Source organism: Symphalangus syndactylus, chromosome 13 (assembly GCF_028878055.3).
Source record: "Symphalangus syndactylus isolate Jambi chromosome 13, NHGRI_mSymSyn1-v2.1_pri, whole genome shotgun sequence".
Lineage (NCBI taxonomy): Eukaryota > Metazoa > Chordata > Mammalia > Primates > Hylobatidae > Symphalangus > Symphalangus syndactylus.
Window position 1 is genome coordinate 48,785,774 of NC_072435.2, and position 22,479 is coordinate 48,808,252.

At 43.7% G+C, this 22,479-nt stretch overlaps 2 protein-coding genes across 2 annotated transcripts in view; both read left to right on the plus strand.

Moving 5' to 3' along the window:
- LOC129459809 (zinc finger protein 850-like) overlaps nucleotides 1-22,479 on the plus strand; it is a 283,509-nt gene that overhangs the window by 251,792 nt on the left and 9,238 nt on the right.
- LOC129459821 (zinc finger protein 723-like) lies at nucleotides 821-21,839 on the plus strand. Its single transcript, XM_055237039.2, has 4 exons — nucleotides 821-901; nucleotides 20,575-20,701; nucleotides 21,485-21,578; nucleotides 21,785-21,839. The coding sequence occupies exons 1-4, from the start codon at nucleotides 899-901 to the stop codon at nucleotides 21,837-21,839; spliced, it is 279 nt and encodes a 92-aa protein (XP_055093014.1). The 5' UTR covers nucleotides 821-898.

Genomic DNA, 22,479 nt, shown 5'->3' on the forward strand with positions numbered 1-22,479 from the left:
GTCGAGTGTACAGAGAGTATTATAACAGGGCTCAGCACAGAGGTGAGATTGTGACTCTCATATGCACACCCAGGCGACAGTTATAACTGTCACTCTCTCACATGGACACAGCCTACTGGTAAGATCCTGAATCTGACTTATGAACACCGTCCACAGTTGGAATTGTGACTCTCATGTGTGGATACAGCCACCAGTCCAATGTGGATTCGGGTATGAACTCAGCTCACAGGAATGGTGATAACTGTCATACCTGGATCCAGCCAATAAGAGTTCATTCACTGTTTTCTAATGGCTCTACGAACAACAGAAATAAAAAAAAAGGTATCTCTTGTGCACGGCACTCCAGCCTGGGCAACAAGAGCGAGACTCTGTCTCAAAAAATAAATAAATAAATAAATAAATAAAAATAAATAAATAAATAAATAAAATCTTAGGCTGCCTCTTTAAAGAACTGAAGCCAGGAAGGTCATAAAAGCCGAAATTTTAAAATAACTGTTATTATATTCTTTTCCTTTGTGAATAGCCATATATTATATTATTTATAAATGCATATGACCTTATACACAAAGTTAATGGCAAATCCCCTCTGGGGTGGGCCTGGCTCATTTCAGGGAGGAAGTCCTGCCTGAAAAGGCTGCAGCTTAGGCTGTCACTCTTCATTGAACCCAGCACCTGATCACATCTTCTGTCACTCCAGGCCTGAATGGGCGGGGCTTTAAACGGCATCCAATCAGGGATGCTTGACTAAGAGCCGTCCAATCAGACCCGCAGCTAGAGCGGACAGGGTGGCTTCCGGGATTTGGCGCGGCCTTTTGAGCTCCTGGTCTCTGTGGCCTCCTGAGCTACACGATTTGGGAGATCCACAGCTAAGACGCCAGGACTCCCTGGAAGCCTAGAAATGGTGAGAGTGCCGGGTCTGACATCCCGAGAGAGGGGAAGGGCTGGTTGGAACCGGTGGGATGTGGCTGTGGCGGGACTCAGGCCTCCCTGCAGTCAGCCGCACAATCTGCGCCCACAGTTCTAGCCTGGCTCGGCCTCAGACCCCTTCAGCGATAAGATGGCGGCTGTACTGACAGCCGGGCCCGAGAGGCTTGTCTCTTCCCTGGCAGTGACCGTGCCCTGGCCTGGAGCCCTCTCTGGGCAGCTCTGCACCCGCAGCGCCGCGTCTCTCCCAGATTGTGCAGGGACCAGGGGAGGGTCGTCAGGGGAGAATCCTGACTCGGGTGAGGAGTTCCTGAATGGGAACAGCTTTGGTCCGTGGGGTTCCTAGTTCCTCTTTTCTCCTTTTAAATATTTTTGGGAGTCATCGCAAAAATATTAAAGAATTTAAAGGGTTGTTCAAAAATTATAGAGCACCCCTATGGGTTGTAGTTTGTGGTCCATTAAAGGGGCTTGAAGAAAAGACTTTATAAGGTGCATGATGAAAAAACCCAAATTCTGTAATCCGGTACGGTTACGTAGTTTCCTAATTTCCACCTTGAGCCTACAAATTTCCTGATTATGTAATCAGAGCTTAATTAGCTGTTTATATTTGGTTAAGACTGAATTTCGTTTCCTGTAATGTAGTAATTTTTTAAAAATAAATAAATGCTTTCATGCGCTTCCGTGTGAAGAGACCACCAAACAGGCGCTGTGTGAGCAACAAGGCTGTGTATTTCACCCGGGTGCAGGCGGGCTGAGTCCGAAAAGAGTCAGCGGAGGGAGATGGGGTGGGGTCGCTTTATAGGATTTGGGTAGGTAAAGGAAAATTACAGTCAAAGAGGGTTTGTTCTCTGTCGGGCAGGAGTGGGGGTCGCCAGGTGCTCAGTGGGGGAGCTTTTTGAGTCAGGAAAAGGACTTTCACAAGGTAATGTCATCACTTAAGGCACTTCTTTTTTCACTTCTTTTGTGCTGGAATGTCATCAGTTAAGGTAAGGACCGGCCATTTACACTTCTTTTGTGGTGGAATGTCATCAATTAAGGCGGGGCAGGGCATTATCACTTCTTTTGTGATTCTTCAGTTACTTCAGGCCATCTGGGCCTATACGTGCAAGTCACAGGGATTGCGATGGCTTGGCTTGAGCTCAGAGGCCTGACAAATGCATTTGAGTTAGATTTTTTTTTAAGTAGGAATTCAGAGAGTAGATTTCCACCTCAGCCTAATTCCTTGTCACTTAACTATTTTCTTTTCTTTTCTTTTTTTTTTTTTTGAGACGGAGTTTCACTCTTTTCGCCCAGACTGGAGTGCAGTCTCTGCCTTCCTGTTTCAAGCGATTCTCCTGCCTCAGCCTCTCGAGTAGCTGGGATTACAGGCGCCCACCACCACGCCTGGCTAATTTTTGTATTTTTGGTAGAGACGGGGTTTCACCATGTTAGCAGGATGGTTTCAAACTCCTAACCTCGTGATCCACCCGCCTCGGCCTCCCTAAGTGTTGGTAGTACAGGCTTGAGCCACTGCTTCTGGCTATGCCCTGCATTTTTTACATGTTTTTCAAGAAGGGTCTCAAATGTACCCCCCAATCCTCCTTTACTCTAGCCTAACTGTGGCTTAAAGTAAAATACTAAATTTCCAGCTCCTTCTGACAATTCCAAATGCTAACTTTTCCTCCGTAATTCTGATTATTAACTTTTTTATTTTTTGAAATGGAGTCTCGCTCTGTCGCCCAGGCTGGAGTGCAATGGCACGACCTCGGCTCACTGCAACCTCCACCTCCTGGGTTCAAGCGATTCTCCTGCCTCAGCCTCCCAAGTAGCTGGATTATAGGCGCGTGCCACCACGCCTGGCTATTTTTTGTAGAGACCGGAGTTTTGTAGAGATCATGTTGGGCAGGCTGGTCTTGAACTCCTGACCTCAGGTGATCCACCCGCCTCAGCCTCCCAAAGTGCTGGGATTACAGGTGTGAGCCACCGCGCCCGGCCACTATTTGTTTTTTAGTGTACTTTTTTTTTTTTTTTGAGTCTCCTTCTGTTGCCTAGGGTGGAGTGCTGTGGCTCACCGCAACCTCCGCCTCCCAGGCTCAAGTGATTTTCCTGCCTCAGCCTCCCAGGTAGCTGGGATTAGTAGCATACACCACCATGCCCGGCTAATTTTTGTATTTTTAGTGGAGACAGGGTTTCACCATGTTGGCCAGGCTGGTATGGAACACCTGACTTCAGGTGATCTGCCCGCCTTGGCCTCCCAAAGTGCTGGGATTGCAGGCGTGAGCCACTTCGCCCAGCCTGGTGTACATTCTTGATAACGTATTTTCATTAATCATTTTTTTTTTTTTTACAGCGCATTGGATGGAACATTTAAAGAGATTTGTTTTCTGTTTTTAAGTCTTTTCCTTTAGAAGAAAGCAAAGAATAATCCCCTTGCAATGTATTGTAAATAAATCTTTGTGCATCTTTCTCTTTATCTTCCCTAGGCACAGAGATCTTATGAGAACATTTTGGGGTCATTTTTTTTTTTTGGGAAACTTTATGGAGTTTTGTTTCTGCAGCCACCATTTAGTGTTTCTCTTGTCCTGGATTTTAGTACTCTCTGTGAATAAACGAAGATACTCACTATGTCTATGTCTGCTAGAGTGTCTAGGTAATATCAGCTCTTGGGTTGTTTTCTGCCATAGGACAACCTGAGGTATGGAGTGTAGCCTCTTCAGGGAGGAGGTTGATGCCCTGGGGCTGAGAGGCCTCTCCTGGCATACTCTTCCTTTGAAAAGCTAACATTTAGACATTAAGATTGTCTTCACCTAACCCAGCTTCCATTTCTTGGAGACGCATTGCTGGTCAGCCCATCAGATGCTGGTGTTGAGAGCAAAAACAAATAATTTCTGCCACCTGGATTCTCTAAGATTTGTGAAAAAAAAAAAATAGTATCCCTAAAGACAGGAAAAAAACCTGATCCCAGTGAGAAAGTGCAAGAATTTGCAAAGTAAATTGAAGTTGAGGCACTCACTGGGGCATAGTGCAGTGTCTCCTGAGAGGGGGTTATTGAGCATTTAACTGAGCAGGGTGGGGTGGGAGAATGTAAGTGATTGGATGACCTGACTTGACACATGACTGAGACACATCTGTGTGTGTGGTGTTTTTTGTTTGTTGGTTTTTTTTTTTTTTTTCTTTTTGATTTTAAAGACGGAGTTTCTCTCTTGTCGCCCAGGCTGGAGTGCAATGGTGAGATCTCGGCTTACTGTATCTTCCACCTTCCGGGTTCAAGCAATTATCCTTTCTAAGCCTGCCGAGTAGCTCGGATTACAGGTGCCTGCCACCACACCCAGCTAATTTTTTATTTTTTTATTATTTATTTATTTACTTTTGAGATGGAGTCTCGCTCTGTCGCCCAGGCTGAAGTGCAGTGGCGCAATCTCAGCTCACTGCAAGCTCCGCCTCCCGGGTTCATGCCATTCTCTTGCCTCAGCCTCTCTGAGTAGCTGGGACTACAGGCGCCTGCCACCACGCCCGGCTAATTTTTTGTATTTTTTTTAGTAGAGACGGGGTTTCACCATGGTCTCGATCTCCTGACCTCGTGATCCGCCCGCCTCGGCCTCCCAAAGTGCTGGGATTACAAGCGTAAGCCACCGCGCCCGGCAGACCCAGATAATTTTTTAGTAGAAAAGGGGTTTCACCACGTTGGCCAGGCTGGTCCCGAACTCCTGACCTTAGGTAGTCCACCCACTTCAGCCTCCCAAAGTGTTGGGATTACAGGCGTGAGCCACCACGCCTGTAATCCCTGGGTTTGCCACCTTGAAAAGATTTGTTCACTTATATTGACTTCAGTTTCTTAACTGAAAATTGCATTTTATTAGTAGAGCTTGAAAGGTTAAAAAAAAATGTTTACAAAGGGCATAAAAGAGGTGGGTTTCAAAATATATTCCATTTGTTAAGAGTTCTCATTTACCATTGTTTTTGTTTGTTTGTTTTTGTTTGTTTTTCCCAGAGGAAGTTTAGGAAATTTCTCAGGTGTGTTTTTATGGGTAATTTCAAACAGAATTCCAAGGCTTAGATTTTGTAATGCTATCAGGGAAAATAATAGGGAAAATCTCTCTTTTATTTTGGCTGTAGAAAATAAATGCATTTCCACAAGAAAATGTGGTAGATAATTGGTGAGTTGCATAGATTCATGAAAACAACAGTTTTTGTTTTTGTATGGTAAATTTCTGACAGTGAATATTTTTGTTCTATAGCCTGTGATCTTGATTTCTGATTTTAATGCTAAATATTACAAGATGAAACTTGGTACCTCTTAGGAGTGTTCCCATATGACTAATTGTTTACTACATAATTTTTAATGCAAATAATAAAATAATACATGTATTGTCTGAAAGGAATAGATACTCTGGGTTTTCTTGTTGAGGTATGAAATGTAAGCACCTTAAAATTTTTTTCCCTTTTATGAACACTGTGTTTCAGTAATTTTGCTAGATGTTTCAAACACTTAGTTTTAAAAACTTAGTAAATAACTCTGATATAAAAATTGAAGCTTGAGCCTAGGGACTCCAAGCTAAGGCTAATATTGAGCCCACAAAAGGAGGTTATTACAGGTGCCCTTAGTTCTTCCTGGGGAGCCTCCCCTGCAGATTTCCCAGCCTGCTCACTCCAGCCATGGAAGAAGCTTTTATTCCAAGAGAAGCTACAGAGCCCTGGAAAGCTGGAGACCCTCAGGCAGACGCAGTGAAGGTTAAGATGGATTGGGACTGAAAGGATCTCACTGAAGATAAAGTTATTCTTGCTTTGAGGCCGTTTCTAGACTTTTAGAAATAAAAGAAAGTCAGATTTATGTAAAAAAAATTAAATTCTAAAGGAGTATTGCTGCAGGAGGAAGTACCAACCATAAGATATTTAAGGATTGCAAAGGATAGGCAGACAAGGGCTTTCTTTCATAGGAAGGAGCAAATAAGATTAGAAAGAAGTGGGAGGGGAATGGCAAATGGAGGGTGAAAAATCAGATTCTAGATCAGAGAATATTTTATCCTGAAGTCGTTATGTTCTTAGAAGGGACATAAAATGGGGTTTATGTTGGCTCAGACTGAGAATAGCTCAAAGTTCAGGAGCTGTGGGAAGAAGATAAACTTAAGTGAAGTTTGATTAACAAGTATTCTATTTTGACCACAAAGACAAATTCAGCCGATTTTTCTATGAGAAAAAGATTTGCAGAGTCTATGTCTGGCTGTGATAGGTAAGCATAGAAAGCATAGAGAATTTTATTAATTATAGCTATTTACCAGGATTATCTTTTTTTTTTTTTTTTTTTTTTTTGAGATGGAGTCTCGCTCTGTCGCCCAGGCTGGAGTGCAGTGGCGCGATCTTGGCTCACTGCAAGCTCCGCCTGCCGGGTTCACGCCATTCTCCTGCCTCAGCCTCCCGAGTAGCTGGGACTACAGGCGCCCGCCACCACGCCCGGCTGATTTTTTGTATTTTTAGTAGAGACGGGGTTTCACCATGTTAGCCAGGATGGTCTCGATCTCCTGACCTCATGATCCTCCCGCCTCAGCCTCCCAAAGTGCTGGGATTACAGGCGTGAGCCACCGCGCCCGGCCCAGGATTATCTTTATGCTTCATCCTTCTTCCATTTGACATTTCCTGGGTTGTATCTTTTATTATAAACTGGTCAGCATAACTAGTGTTTCACTGAGGTCTGTAGGTAGCTCTATCAAATTATTGAACTTGAGGGAGATTATGGAAGTTCCCAATTTTTAAACAGTAGCTCAGAAACACAGATGGGGATGGCACAATTGCTCATGCCTGTAATCCCAGCACTTTGGGAGGCTGAGGATCCCTTGAGGTCAGGAGTTCAAGGCCAGCCTGGCCAACATGGTGAAACCCTGTCTCTACTAAAAATACAAAAATTAGCTGGGCGTGGTGGTGTGTGGCTGTAATCCCAGCTACTTGGGAAGCTGAGGCAGGAGAATCACTTGAACCCTGGAGGCAGAGGTTGCAGTGAGCCGAGATCATGCCACTGCACTCCAGCCTGGGCTACAGAGCGAGATTCTGGCTTAGAAAAATAGAAAAGAAAGAAAGAAAGAAATATAGATGGGCCCATGGAGTTTGTGACTGGCATCTGCAGTAAGGACAATATTGTGGGACTGAGCCCTGAACCAAGGTCTGTGCTGACTCTGAGTGGTTTCAGAATTCAAGTGTTAGACAGTGAGTTGGTGTTGATGAATTGTTTGTTGTTAACAAACAATCTGGTGCCAGAAAAAATATCATGGAGGCCTGGCCTGGAATAAAACTCTGGATGTGTGGGAAGGAGAGGCACTGCTTTCCTGTACACAGGCCATCACACCGCTCATTGTTCTGTGATTCCGGATCTCTTCTTAGGGTGAGATAGGACTGAAAACTTAGAGAAAAGGAGTTCTGATGACAGACCCCATTTTTCCACAGCTGCCACCACAGGATTCCCATCCACTCACAATCATGCCCACTGGGCATTGACATGTGCACACCCCTTCCAGGACTAGGCACCACCCTCAAAAATTTAACCATGGCATTTTTGATCCTAGTGTTTTTTGCCAAAATCCCACAAAATTGTCTACAAATTTTTGGGATATCCCTACCCCCAGACACTGAATCTGCAGCAGCAACTTGTTTTCTCCACAAACTTGGGGTTCTGGGCCACCTGTTCATAATCTCACCTGCCTGCGTGGACCCAGAAATAAGTAGCACAAGCCAGTCCTGCCTACACTGCACTCTTCCCCAACCATTGAGTTCCTTTCTTTTAACTCTTATTTTTGTTTTAGGGGTACACGTGCAGGTTTACTATATAGGTAAAATTGTGTCATGGAAGTTTGATGTAAATTATTTTGTCACTGAGGTACTAAGCACAACACGAAACAGAGTTTTGTTTTTTAATCTTTGTTCTCCCACTCTCCACCTCCAGGTAAGCCTCAGTGTCTGTTGTTTTCCCCTTTGTGTCCATGTGTTCTTATTATTTAGCTTTTACTTAGAAATGAGAACATGGAGCCAGGCACGGTGGCTCACGCTTGTAATTCCAGCACTTTGGGAGGCCGAGGCAAGTGGATCATGAGGTTAGGAGTTCGAGACCAGCCTGACCAACATGGTGAAACCCCGTCTCTACTGCAAATACAAAAATTAGCCGAGCGTGGTCCACGGCACACGCCTGCAATCCCAGCTACTCAGGAGGCTGAGGCAGGAGAATCGCTTGAACCTGGAAGTCAGAGGTTGCGGTGAGCCAAGATCTAGCCATTGCATTCCAGCCCAGGTGACAAGAGCAAAACTCTGTCCCCAAAAAAAAAAAAAAAAAAGATGAGAACATGCATTTGTTTTTCTCTTCCAGCATTAGTTTTCTAAGGATAATGGGTTCCATCCATGTTGCTGCAAAAAACATGATCTTGTTCTTTTTTATGGCCACACAGTATTCCATGATATTTATATACTATATTTTTATTTTTATATAAATATTCTACTTTATTTTCTTCTTATTTTATTATTATTATTTTTTGAGATAGAGTTTCGCTCTTGTTGCCCAGGCTGGAGTGCAATGGCATGATCTCTGCTCACCACAACCTCTGCCTCCTGGGTTCAAGTGATTCTCTTGCCTCAGCCTTCTGAGTAGCTGGACTTACAGGCATGTGCCACTATGCCCAGCTAATTTTGTATTTTTAGTAGAGACGGGGTTTGTCCATGTTGGCCAGGCTGGTCTCGAACTCCTTACCTTAAGTGATCTGCCCTCCTCGGCCTCCCAAAATGCTGGAATTACAGGCATGAGCCACCACGCCCGGCCTTCTTTTCATTTTATTTTAAGGGGAGGCAGAGTCTCACTCTGTCATGTAGGCTGGAGGGTAGTGGCGTGACCTTGGCTCACTTCAGCCTCAATATCCTGGGTCCAAGCAATCCTCCTACCTCAGCCCCCTGTGTAGCTGGGACTACAGGTGCACAGCACCACAGCCGGCTGATTTTCCTTTAGTATACTTTGTAGAAATGGGGTTTCTTCATGTTGCCTTGGCTGTTCACAAACTCTTGAACTCAGGCAGTCTGCCTGCCTCGGCCTCTTAAATTGCTGTGATTACAGGCATGAGCCACCACCCTTCTGTATTATATTTTCTTTATCTAGTTTACCATTGATAAGGATCCAGGTTGATGCCATGTCTTTGCTGTTGTGAATAGTTCTGCAGTGACCTTGAATGTGCATGTGTTTGTATGGTAGAATAACTTATATTTCTTTGGGCATTTACCCAGTTATGAGGTTGCTGGGTCAAATGCTAATTCTGTTTTTAGTTCTCTGAGGAATCACCAAACTGCTTTTCACAATGGCTGAACTAATTTACCCTCCCACCAGCAACGTATAAGCACTCCCTTATCTCCACAACCTTGCCAGCATCTGTTTTTTTTTTGAGACAGAGTCTCACTCTGTTGCCCAGGCTGGAGTGCAGTGGCACGATGTCGGCTGACTGTAATCTCCACCTCCTGCTTCCCAGGTTCAAGCAATTCTCATGTCTCAGCCTCCTGAACAGCTGGGATTACAGGCATTTGCCACCATGCCCAGCTAATATTTTTTATTTTTAGTGGAGATGGGGTTTCACCATGTTGGCCAGGCTGCTCTTGAACTCCTGGCCTCAAGTGATCCACCCATCTCGGCCTCCCAAAGTGCTAGGATTACAGGCATGAGCCACTGCGCTTGGCCCTGCATCTGTAATTTTTTGATGTGTTAATTATTGCCTTTTTGGCTTGTGTGAAAAGTTATCTCATTGTGTATTTTCTTTGCATTTCTCTAATGATTAATGATGAGTATTTTTTTCATATGCTTGTTAGCCACACGTATGCCTCCTTTTGAAAAGCATCCGTTTATCTTCTTTGCTTCCTTTTTAATAAGGTTGTTTTTCCTGGTAAATTTATTTAAGTATTTTATGGATTGTGGATATTAGATGTTTGTCAGCAGCATAGTTTGCAAATATATTATTCTATTCTGTTGGTTGTCTGTTTACTCTGTTGATAGTTTCCTTTGCTGTGAGGAAGCTCTTTGGTTTAGTTGGGTCTCATTTGTCAATTTTTGCTTTTGTTGCAATTGTTTTTAATATTTTCTTTTTTCTTTTTTTTTGAGATGGAGTTTCACTCGTTGCCCAGGCTGGAGTGCAATGGCATGATCTGGGCTTACTGCAACCTCCGCCTCCTGGGTTCAAGTGATTCTCCTGCCTCAGCCTCCCAAAAAGCTGGGATAACAGGCATGCGCCACCATGCCTGGCTAATTTTGTATTTTTAGTATAGGCAGGGTTTCACCATGTTGGTCAGACTGGTCTCGAACTCCTAACCTCAGGTGAACCACCTGCCTCAGTGTCCCAAATTGCTGGGATTACAGGTATGAGCCACTGCGCCTGACCTGTCCCGTTTCTTTATAACACTCATGTTTCTCATGCTGAGGATAGTTGTGCACTTTGGGTATTTAAAGAGAAATTTTTTTTTAGAGGAATATTTTCTGGTTGACTTGATCAATATTTTATCTAATCTGAGTTTTGTTTTTAAAGATGCTTTTAACTTTTTATTTTCTCTTGATCTTGCTGAGATGGAGAGCTGTTTCTTGCTCGAATCCTTTGGGTTTCTGTTTCAGAAGCCCTCTTAGTATCCCATGGTATCTGTGAATGAGGTGGGCTGTCACAGGGAAAACTCTTAGACCTGTCTCTATCCGGACTCATGCTGGAAATCCAGCAGTATTTTTTTCATGTCACCATTATAAATAGAAGCTGAGGCTGAAACACTGCCCCCATTCCCATTATTGTGAAGGTGCAATTTCACCCAGGAGGCCTGCAGGCTCTCCTCCTGCAGCTCAGGCTTCACCGTCTCATGTGACACTGGAGTGCTGCTGTGGCAACTGGGGTTCGTGTAAGATGTGAGCTGCCAGCTGTGAGCTTTGTGTTGTGGGCTGTGTGTCGATAACACACTATTCAACCATTTCTGTAGGAGAATCGGAGCGTACCTTTAGCAGGCACCTGGCTTCATGTTGCAGAATTACCTCCTGTTACGAAGATGTGAAAAGTTTATTTTGTCATTGAATATAACCAATAAGCATACACCAATGGCCTTGCCAATTGCCAGGTGAATTTAGGATGAAATACATATGGCGTGGTGCTGTAAATTTTTCTACTTGTGGACTAACTATGGTGACTGTCTTTCTGTCTTGGCAATCTTTTGAGCAGATTGACTATGATGCGTGTCATATTCAAGTTAAATTGTGTAATAAAACAGTTTTTGGCCGGGCGCGGTGGCTCATGCCTGTAATCCCAGCACTTTGGGAGGCCCAGGTGGGCGGATCACGAGGTCAGGAGATCAAGACCATCCTGGCTAATACGGTGAAACCCCGTCTCTACTAAAAATACAAAAAAAATTAGCCGGGCATGGTGGCGGGCGCCTGTAGTCCCAGCTACTGGGGAGGCTGAGGCAGGAGAATGGCGTGAACCCGGGAGGCGGAACTTGCAGTGAGCCAAGATAGCGTCACTGCAGTCCGGCCTGGGCGACAGAGCAAGACTCCGTCTCAAGAAAAATAAACAACAACAAAAAAAAGGTTTCTTTCTGTTCTATCATTTTGGAGTTTTTCTGGGACTGGAGAATTATATTTTCATGCACTGTCTAGAATTATCAGACATTATATAAACTCATAAGATGCCAACCAAGCTTTACTCTAGAGGGGACTTTTCCTCTCAGGCTTCCAGTCAACTCAACAAACTTCACAGGGTAGCAATCAACCATTTCACCTTTTCAGTGACTGTTGTGTCTTCAGACCTGAAACTGATTCAGAGAACAGGGGGCCCAGGAACCCAATCAGAGTAACATGTGAGTGTTGAGTAGACATGTAGACATGAGAATCTCCGCTTTCCACTTCCTCCTATTGCTAAAATACCCACAAATATGCAAGTAACACCTGCTGCAGCTCCAAATTCTGAATCTAGGTCTTGAGATTCGGGAACCAAAAAAAAAAAAAAAAAAAAACAACCTTTCATCTGAGGAATGCAAGTCCTTTTAGTTGTCAAACTCAGACATTAAAATTGAGAACACAATTTTGTCTTTCTCCCACCTTTGAACTATGTTTTTTGTTGTTGTTTTTTGTTTTTTGTTTTTGAGACAGTCTTGCTCTGTCCCCAAGGCTGGAGTGCAGTGATGCAATCTTTGCTCACTGGGACCTCCATCTCCTGGGTTCAAGTGATTCTCCTGCCTCAGCTTCCCAAGTAGCTGGGTTTACAGGCATGTGCCATAACAGCTGGCTAATTTTTGTATTTTTAGCAGAGAAGAGCTTTCACCATGTTGGCTAGGCTGGTGTTGATCTCCTGACCTCAGGTGATTGACCTGCCTCGGCCTTCCAAAGTGCTGGAAAATTACAGGCGTGAGCCACTGCGCCTGGTCCTGAACTAAGAGTTTTTTTTTTATCTCTTAAAACTGTTAACTGTTGCCACTAGTAGCTATAAATTAATAATGCCACACTGGACACTATAACCCAGACTCTAAATTTTAATGATGTATATCCAATCAATAATCAATGTCATTTCTGTAAATATAATAAAAATTTCTGGTAAACAACTTTATATCAGCCATCTCTCTCTCTCTCTCTTTTTGCCTTTTCAGATCCACTTGTAACTGCTCCTAATCAAAGCGTAGATGACAGGCAACTTGAAGGTTTGCTCCGAGGTTACAATCCTCAAGATTTGCCCAAATAAACTGTCTACTTACATTCATGTTGCCTTAGCTTTTTTTCTTTTAGGTAGACATATCTTTCAGAATGTGCTAAAGCAGCCTCTATAAGGGGATCTTTCCTTTGTTTGTACTCTGCTTGCTGTAACACCTAAGAATGAAGAGCCAGGTTGATCCCACCTAGAATCTGCAAATAAGGTCTGTTCTCTTCCTGCATTTACAAGATAAGGCCAGACTTTGAATTGAGAATGTGGAGAAAACTAACGAGACATTTTCTGCATTGTCAGACGTCAACATAGACATCTTAAAGTTCCTCTTTGAGAATGTGATTCTTTCAGCTACTCAGATCTTGTCCAGTGACCTGCTACAGTTATGTGAGGGGCACCAGGTGTAAATAGAATCTGATGGCAGAATATGTAAGTGTGAACTAGCACCTTCAGAGTTATAGAAAGGTGATAATGTATCCAGAGCCAGAACCATAACTACACCTGTCTCTAAAATGTGGGACTGGAGTAGAATATTCCTGTTCTTCCTGTTACCCAAGAGCTGGATAATCAGGACACGTGATCCAGGTTCTGGAGCTTCTCCAGGGCAGTTTAATTTTTTGTTTAGAATTAGCCTGAGTCTCTCCTGTCTGTTTTATCATTGGGCCATCAGCCCAGGGTCACTGGGAACTCTCACAATCAGCTGGTTGTCTTTGAGACATTTGAGGATGTCCAGAGCAGAATTGTGCCAGGGTAACAAAAGTGGTTAATTCTGCTTCTGTCTCAGTGTAAAAAATTGAGTCATCTTGTGTTTGCTCCTCCCCTCACACAAGAGATGACTTTGGTGGGTACCCAGATGAATGTTTCTCCAGTTTTCGGATACTTGGATGAAAAACAACCAGTATGTCTGGAGACTCAAACAAACGAATTGCTTTTATTTTATATGGCCATTAGAAAAATAGAGGAAGCAGTCATCCAGGAACCATCCAGGAACTTTTAGACTAGACTAGCAACTGAATAAAGGGTTGAATTAAGCATCATATGGTTGATTCATTGAACAGATGTGTGCAAAAAAATTTGCCTTTATTTGGGCCCCTTTTTTTATACTGTAGTGACTTCTTTTTTTTTTTTTTTTTGAGACGGAGTCTCACTCTGTCACCCAGGCTGGAGTGCAGTGGTGCAATCTCAGCTCACTGCAAGCTCCGCCTCCTGGGTTCCCGCCATTCTCCTGCCTCAGCCTCTCCGAGTAGCTGGGACTACAGGCGCCCGCCACCACGCCCGGCTAATTTTTTTTTTGTATTTTTAGTAGAGACGGGGTTTCACCGTGGTCTCGATCTCCTGACGTCGTGATCCGCCTGCCTCGGCCTCCCAAAGTCCTGGGATTACAAGCGTGAGCCACCGCGCCCGGCCTGTAGTGACTTCTTATGTCATCACCTGAAGGGATATTTATGAACAGAAGGGTTGTTATTATTATATGTGTTTCTACTACCTGCTAAGAATACATATTTATCTTCTAATAATTACCCTAGAGAACCTTAAGACATTTATTTAAATTGCTTATTAGTATGCATTATATAATTGACAGGGCAGTGGCTAAAAAAAAATTATACAAACTCTGAGATTTAAGTTTCTCTTAGGCAAGTTTAGGAAAACAGAACTGGAAATACCCCAGTGGCACAGAGAACAGAATTCTACATAAGGTCCACACCCTGCCCCAGTTCTGTTCAGATTCACTCCATTTGTGGGTCTTATTTAGATCTGGCCCCACTCTGGAGTCTTGCCTCACAGAACTGATTGGAAGAGATGAGAGTTTTGGCTGGTGAATCCTGCTGCTTTTCTAAAGCTGGTGCTTACAATTTTCTGAACCCCAAAGGAGATAAATGGGAAAAATAAAGTATGTATTTTAAGGTCTTAATTTTTAAATTTTCTATGAAATCGGTGCCTGCAGATTCCATTTAGCATCTTGTTTTCTCTTCCTGCAGATTCAGTAGTTGCTTCACTAGTCACACACACAAAAAAATAAACACAATAAAGGTTTCTCTAAACGCGTTAAACTTTTCTCTATTCAGGTAATTTGTCTACTTTTAGCTTTTATTCTTTTTTTTTTTTTTTTTTTTGAGAGGGAGTCTTGCTCTGTCACCCAGGCTGGAGTGCAGTGGCGCGATCTCGGCTCACTGCAAGCTCCGCCTGCTGGGTTCACGCCATTCTCCTGCCTCAGCCTCTCCGAGTAGCTGGGACTACAGGCCCCCGCCACTACGCCCGGCTAATTTTTTTTTGTATTTTTAGTAGAGACGGGGTTTCACCATGGTCACAATCTGCTGACCTCATGATCCACCCGCCCCGGCCTCCCAAAGTGCTGGGATTACAGGCTTGAGCCACCGCTCCCGGCCTCTTTAGCTTTTATTCTACACATTTTCTTTAAAAAACCAAGAACAGAAACAGAAGATGAAATACATATGCTGGGCCCTTAACCTAATGCTGGGAATTATTAAATACTTAGTACCAAATCTCAGTGTGTTATGAGGATTAAATCACACAATGTATTATTTATATTAGTTCTCTGCAACATACTCTTGAGCACATAGTACCTGCTTAAACATTGCATTAGTACATGTGTATATGTTGTTTTCCAAATGTAGACTTATTCAGGCACTGCTACCTTTTATTGCCTCTGTAAATTTTAAAGAACCAGCAAACAATTTAATGCTTTAGGATGGAGATTAGTTGTCTTCATTTGTGCCAGAAGTATTTGTGTTGTGACAAGAGTGCCGAGTGTAAGGGACTCTGTGCTATGCCTGCTTTCTCTAACTAATGGTAATAATGAGCCCAGGGGGAGCATCATCAGGATTCACAGGAGACTTCTTTAAAACACACATTCATGGCCGGGCGTGGTGGCTCACGACTGTAATCCCATTTGGGAGGCCGAGGTGGGCGGATCACGAGGTCAGGAGATCAAAACCATCCTGGCTAACACGGTGAAACCCCATCTCTACTAAAAATAGAAAAAGAATTAGCCGGGCATGGTGGCAGGCCCCTGTAGTCCCAGCTACTTGGGAGGCTGAGGCAGGAGAATGGCATGAACCCGGGAGGCGGAGGTTGCAGTGAGCCGAGATCACGCCACTGCACTCCAGCCTGGGTGACAGAGCGAGACTCTGTCTCAAAAACAAAACAAAACAAAAACATTCATGTACCCTTTGAAAACCTGCAGAATCACATTACATAAAGAGGGACTAAAATTACTGAGTGGTTTATAAGCTCGTTAAAGCTTGGGAGGCAATGCTTAGCTAAGTGGCTATAAACCCAGGGTTCTATTAGTTTGGTGCAAAAGTTATTACATTTTCTGCCATTGTAATTAATGTGGATTACTTAGATGCGGTCACTCAAACTACATTGCCAATTCACAGAAATATCTTTGCTCGTGCCCTTTCCATGGATTCTTTTTATTGTTGGACACATCCATGTTATTTTAATTAAGAGCCTCATGTGATTCTAAGATGAGGCCAGAATCACTTATGAGGGGTTGAAGATACACTCATGAGAGTTCAGTTTCACCTGTTTACTACAGGGTGATTATAGGGCCTGTTCTGTTTGGGTTTGGTATGGACAGGGCAGTGTGGCCCATAGTTTTATTACTGTAGCAGAGATTCTTGGTGTCTGTAGCAGGGGAGGGCACCTGAAGAGAGGAAAGGAGAAACTTTTATTTCCTCTTCATGGGGAAACTCATTGTTCCTGAATTTTTCATTTTTTTTTTGAATTTTATATATGCTTTTATTTTTCTGTGATTACAAACACAACTGAATATCAAATGCACAAAGAAAGAATTATACGGGGAAAAAGAAATCAGATACGTTCATATATATATCACCTTTTGAAGGCTATTTCCATCCAGAATAACCTTGATTTGCCAGGGCCAATAGAAAGAAGTCACAAAATCGCCTTTAGTCAAATTTGTGTGTTTGCTTTCTTCTATAATTCCAATCCTCCACATCAACGACTTGAGATAGCTGCCAAGGTGTTATATAACCATTGCCAGTGTCTTCATTCATTCTACAACGAAGGCTGTCACTTCACACCTGGAAGGTTGCACAGCAGCCAGGCAGAGGCGCTCCTCACTTCCCAGACCGGGTGGCGGCCGGGCAGAGGCGCTCCTCACATCCCAGACAGGGCGGCCAGGCAGAGACGCTCCTCACTTCCCAGACGGAGTGGCGGCCGGGCAGAGGCGCTCCTCACATCCCAGACAGGGTGGCCAGGCAGAGACGCTCCTCACTTCCCAGACGGGGTGGCCGGGCAGAGGCGCTCCTCACTTCGCAGACTGGGCGGCGGCCAGGCAGAGGCGCTCCTCACATTCCAGACGGGGCGGCCAGGCAGAGGCGCTCCTCACTTCCTAGACGGGGTGGCGGCCGGGCAGAGGCGCTCCTCACTTCCCAGACTGGGCTGCTGGGCGGAGGCGCTCCTCACTTCCCAGACTGGGCTGCTGGGCAGAGGCGCTCCTCACTTCCCAGACTGGGCTGCTGGGCGGAGGCGCTCCTCACTTCCCAGACAGGGCAGCCGGGCAGAGGCCCTCCTCACTTCCCAGATGGGGCGGCTGGGCAGAGGCGCTCCCCACATCCCAGACGGGGCGGCCGGGCAGAGGCTGTAATCTTAGCACTTTGGGAGGCCAAGGCAGGCGGCTGGGAGGTGGAGTTTGTAGCGAGATCACGCCACTGCACTTCAACCTGGGCAACTTTGAGCATTGAGTGAGTGAGACTCCGTCTGTAATCCCAGCACTTCGGGAGGCTGAGGCGGGCAGATCATTTGAGGTCAGGAGCTGGAGACCAGCCTGGCCAACACGGCAAAACCCCGTCTCCACCAAAATACAAAAACCAGCCAGGCACGGTGGTGTGTGCCTGCAATCCCAGGCATTGGGCAGGCCGAGGCAGGAGAATCACGGGAGCCCGAGGCAGGGAGGTTGCAGTGAGCCGAGATTATGCCGGTGCACTCCAGCCTGGGCAACAGAGGGAGATTATGCCGGTGTACTCCAGCCTGGGCAACAGAGGGAGACCCTCTCAATAAAAAAAGAAAGAAGGGGAGGGAGGAAGGGAGGGAGGGAGCGAGCAAGCGAGCGAGCAAGCAAGCAAGCTTTTCATGTTATAAAGGACAGAAATGGGTGGACTTTTTCAGCGGGTCTTGGTACTTCTGCCTGTGGGTGTGGTGGTAGCAGGTAAAGAGGTGGTGCTGACACCTTTAAAGGCATATTCTCGAGATGCAGGTGTAATTTGTCCAGAGAATCTCAACTGAAAAGGAATCCCAGAGAAGGAGTAGATAGGGAAAAAAAAAGTCTTTTTTTTTTTTTTTTTTTTTTTTTTTAGCTAAACACACCTCAGATCAAGAACTGCATCCACTCTGCCTCGTGGATTTCCATGCATTCAGTACTTACAAACCTTTACTTCTCTTGTGTTTTTCCTCCCTAATGTGTTTGTTTTAACTACTTTTGAAAATTTTATTGATAGTCAAGGGTCTCTGAAAAATATTTCTTTTTAGAGCCTTTTCTAAATTCTCCACATCACAGCTTTTTATATGCCATGGAGGATTCTCACCATTAATTTATGATCTGCAGTATTAAAAATGTTTCCTTTGTGGCTGTTGAACATGGGAGGGTGGGGATACTCAAGATTCCTATTGTGGAAAAGCTGGAATCCTTAGTAAAGGTGGAGAACAGGTACTGTTGAGGCTCCATTTGTGTTCCCCATTAGCACTATGCAGAACGGGATTAAGGAAATGCTTATTTAAGCAAGATGAGGGCCGGGTGCAGTGGTTCCCACCTGTAATCCCAGCAGTTTTGGAGGCTAAGCAGGGTGGATCACCTGAGGTCATGAGTTCAAGAGCAGCCTGGCCAACATGGCGAAACCTTGTCTCTACTAAAAATACAAAAATTAGCCGGGCATGGTGGTGCATGCCTGTAATCCTAGCTACTCGATAGGCTGAGGCAGGAGAATCGCTTGAACCCGGAAGGCAGAGGTTGCACTGAGGCAAGATTGCGCCACTGCACTCCCGCCTGGGTGACACAATGAGACTCTGTCTCAAGAAAAAACGATGAGATTTATTACCCAGAAAGTTTAAAAGATAATTATCAGGAGATAACTGCTCTCTAGGGTGCTCAAAAAAGACTCCTTACAATCACTACTAAAAATTACAGAGTGGGAAATATGTGTCTTGAATTTTGCATAAAATTGATGTATCTGTATGGTTGCATTCAGCCTATAATTTCTTTTTTTTTTTTTTTTTTTTTTTTTTGAGATGGAGTTTTGCTCTTGATGCCATGCTGGGATTACAAGCATGAGCCACTGACCCCAGCCAGCCTATAATTTACTTTTTGGGAACAATATTTCAGCAGTGATGCTGTGTTATGTGTGTATCAGCACATCATAAAAATTTTTCCTACTGCTGTTGATGTTTATGATTCACTTGGATAAGCACTCTCTGACAGATGTTCTTTTTTTACTATAGAATTAATTTTTTTCTTTGTTATTTTATTTTATTATTATTGTTTTTGAGACAGGGCCTCACTCTGTTGCCCAGCTTGGAATGCAGTGGCGTGATCTTGACTCACTGCAACCTCCGCCTCCTAGGTTCAAGCGATTCTCCTGCCTCAGCCTTGCAAGTTGCTGGGACTACAGGCACCTACCGCCATGCCAGGCTAATTTTCGTAAAGGCCTTTTTTTTTTTTATTAAGTATCTTTATGCAGCTGATGTGTGTAAACTATCAAATTTAATTTGGCAGCTGCTCTTCTTTCTTAGAGTTTCTTTGCATATATCTGTCCTTGGAAAATGAAGAGTTTCATCTTCTTTTATAGTCCAGAAAAACTGGAAAAAACACAGCTTCTTCCATATACTGGATGTTTGATAAAATATTCTTCTTAGGCCAAAATCATTGGCATTATTGGTCAGCTTGTTAGAAATTCAGAAACTCAGACTTTCTGGGAAAGAAAAAAATCTCCATTACAAGATCTCCCGTTTATTGTACACATTAAAATTTGCTAGATACCTTCTTTTTTTTTTTTTTTTTGAGACGGAGTCTCGCTCTGTCGCCCAGGCTGGAGTGCAGTGGCGCGATCTCGGCTCACTGCAAGCTCCGCCTCCTGGGTTCACGCCATTCTCCTGCCTCAGCCTCTCCGAGTAGCTGGGACTACAGGCGCCTGCCACCACGCCCGGCTAATTTTTTTGTATTTTTAGTAGAGAGGGGGTTTCACCATGGTCTCGATCTCCTGACCTCGTGATCCGCCCGCCTCGGCCTCCCAAAGTGCTGGGATTACAAGCGTGAGCCACCGTGCCCGGCCAATTTGCTAGATACCTTCTAACTCAACATGTCTTTTCCATCTCAAAAATACACAGAACTCATTCTCTATGATGCTAATATAGCACTCAAAAATATACATGCTTGTGTTAATGCCTTTAATTTTATACTTTATTATCCAGAAAAGTATCATATATACACTGATGTTGTGGATCTTATTCCACTCTTTTTTCAGAGTTAGAGAATACATAAGAGAATATTTCTGTGTTGAAAATTATTTTCGGCAAGGCATGGTGTCTCACGCCTGTAATCCCAGCACTTTGGGAGGCCAAGGCGAATGGATCATCCGAGGTCATGAGTTCAAGACCAGCCTGGCCAATACGGTGAAACCCTGTCTCTACTAAAAATACAAAAATTAGCTGGGCGTGGTGGCGGGTGTCTTGTAATCCCAGGTACTTGGGAGGCTGAGGCAAGAGAATCACTGGGTTCCCAGGAGGCAGAGATTGCAGTGAGCCAAAATCGCACCATTGTACTACAGCCTGGGCAACAAGTGCAAGACTCTGTCTTAAAAAAAAAAAAAAAATTATTGGAGGATTTCAGTCATTCCTATAAGTCAGAACCTGTTCTCTTTACTCTCTCATTTCACCTTCAGTCAAATTAAAAATTCTGCCCTTGGCCACCCGGTAAATGTGTGTGTATGTGTGTGTGTGTGTTTTTGTTTTTCAGGGACCATTGACATTCATGGATGTGGCAATAAAATTTTCTCTGGAAGAGTGGCAATTCCTGGACACTGCACAGCAGAATTTATATAGGGATGTGATGTTAGAGAACTACAGCAACCTGGTCTTCTTGGGTGAGAATAACTTCAATACACAATCCTCAGATACTGTAAATGTTTCTTTTTTGGGTGTTGTAGAATGTTTTTTGGTAATTGATGCTTTGCATAAATGAGTTTCACATCACTGTTTTGAAGAAAATCTTGGGAATTTGTCAGTGTAGAAAAGAATTTCTTCAAGATAAACATCTTGAAGTTCACCTTGATCTGAACTTTCCACATTCCTGAGCAGACCTGTAGTTTTTACTCTATGTTAGTGATCATTTCAAAATTTAGTGACATAAAATATTGTTGCCCACACCTTAACATCTAATTGTCACCACCAGCTTTTGATTCAGTGGTACTGGGTAGTGAAATTATTTTATTTATTTATTTATTTATGAGATGGAATGTTGCTGTTGCCCAGGCTGGAGTACAATTGCGTGATTTTGGCTCACTGCAATCACCTCCCGGGTTGAAGAGATTCTCCAGCCTCAGCTTTCTGAGTCGCTGGGACTACAGGCATGTGCCACCAAGCCCAGCTAATTTTTGTATTTTTAGTAGAGATGGGGTTTCACCATGTTGGCCGAGCTGGTCTCAAACTTCTGACCTCAAGTGATCCACCCTCCTTGGCCTCCCAAAGTGCTGGGATTACAGGCACGAGTCACCGTGCCCAGCCCATTTTCTAAATATTTAGAAATTACTGTTATAAATTAGTGTTTCGGGATTAATATACTAGAATATTCTATTACATTCTCTTTACTGAGCACATTATTTGAAGAATATGAGGAACATTCATGTTATTTATTTTTAATAAAACAGGTGTTGATGTCTCTAAGCCAGATTTAATCACCTGTCTGGAGCAAGGAAAAGAGCCCTGGAATATGAAGAGACATAAGATGGTAGCCAAGCCCCCAGGTAGGTGAGAGTGAACACAATGGACAACACAGATAAGAGGTCCAAAAGTCAAGGAGAAAGCCAGTCCTTAAAATAGATTTTGGGAAGCTGTGTTCCAAAGAAAATAGTTTCAGGAAAGCCTGAGAGTTTAAAAAATTTTACTCTCACATAGGGGTATCTTCTGCATTATGCTATTAAATTCTCTAAGGATCCTACTTTCCCTTTTGTGATCTTCCTTGACGTTTACAGTGACAGCCAAAATCTTCTTCGTGGCATATAAGAGACTGCACAATCTACTTTTTCATATTTTCAGGGGAACCATAAATATCTGCATGATTTTATAAAACTCTATGTTAGGCTGGGCAAATGTCTCACGCCAGTAAACCCAGCACTTTGGGAGGCCGAGGCGGGTGTATCACCTGAGGTCAGGAGTTCAAGACCAGCCTGGCCAACATGGTGAAACCCCTTCTCTACCAAAAATACAAAAATTTATTGGTCGTGGTGGTGCACTCCTGTAATCCCAGCTATTTGGGAGGCTGAGTCAGGAGAATCGCTTCAATTAAGGAAGCAGAGGTTGCAGTGAGCTGATTGTTGTGCCATTGCACTCCAGCTTGTGTGAGAAGAGTGAAAGTCCATCTCAAAAGTGAAAAAAAAAGCAAAAACCTATGTTAAACTATTTTTCATGTTTTCTTGTTTTATCATGTTTAAAGTATGTGAGAGTAGTGGTTTCTGTTCCATTTGTTTTTTCATTTTTCTGCATAATTCATCCTGTTTTTATTAATATAGTCTTGAAATACAGTTTGTAATTATTATATTAACTGTGACATCCTCATGATTTGTTCTTTTTTGTCAAGATTGCTTTCGCTATTCAAAGTTTATTGAGGTTTTATGTAAATTTTAGGATTGTATTTTACATTACT

Bases quoted from the DNA above. Each gene is read 5' to 3' on its own strand.
- LOC129459821 (XM_055237039.2), top strand. The intron at 20,702-21,484 runs GTGAGAATAACT...TTAATAAAACAG, and splicing joins CAGCAACCTGGTCTTCTTGG to GTGTTGATGTCTCTAAGCCA. The intron at 21,579-21,784 runs AGGTAGGTGAGA...TACTTTCCCTTT, and splicing joins AAGATGGTAGCCAAGCCCCC to TGTGATCTTCCTTGACGTTT.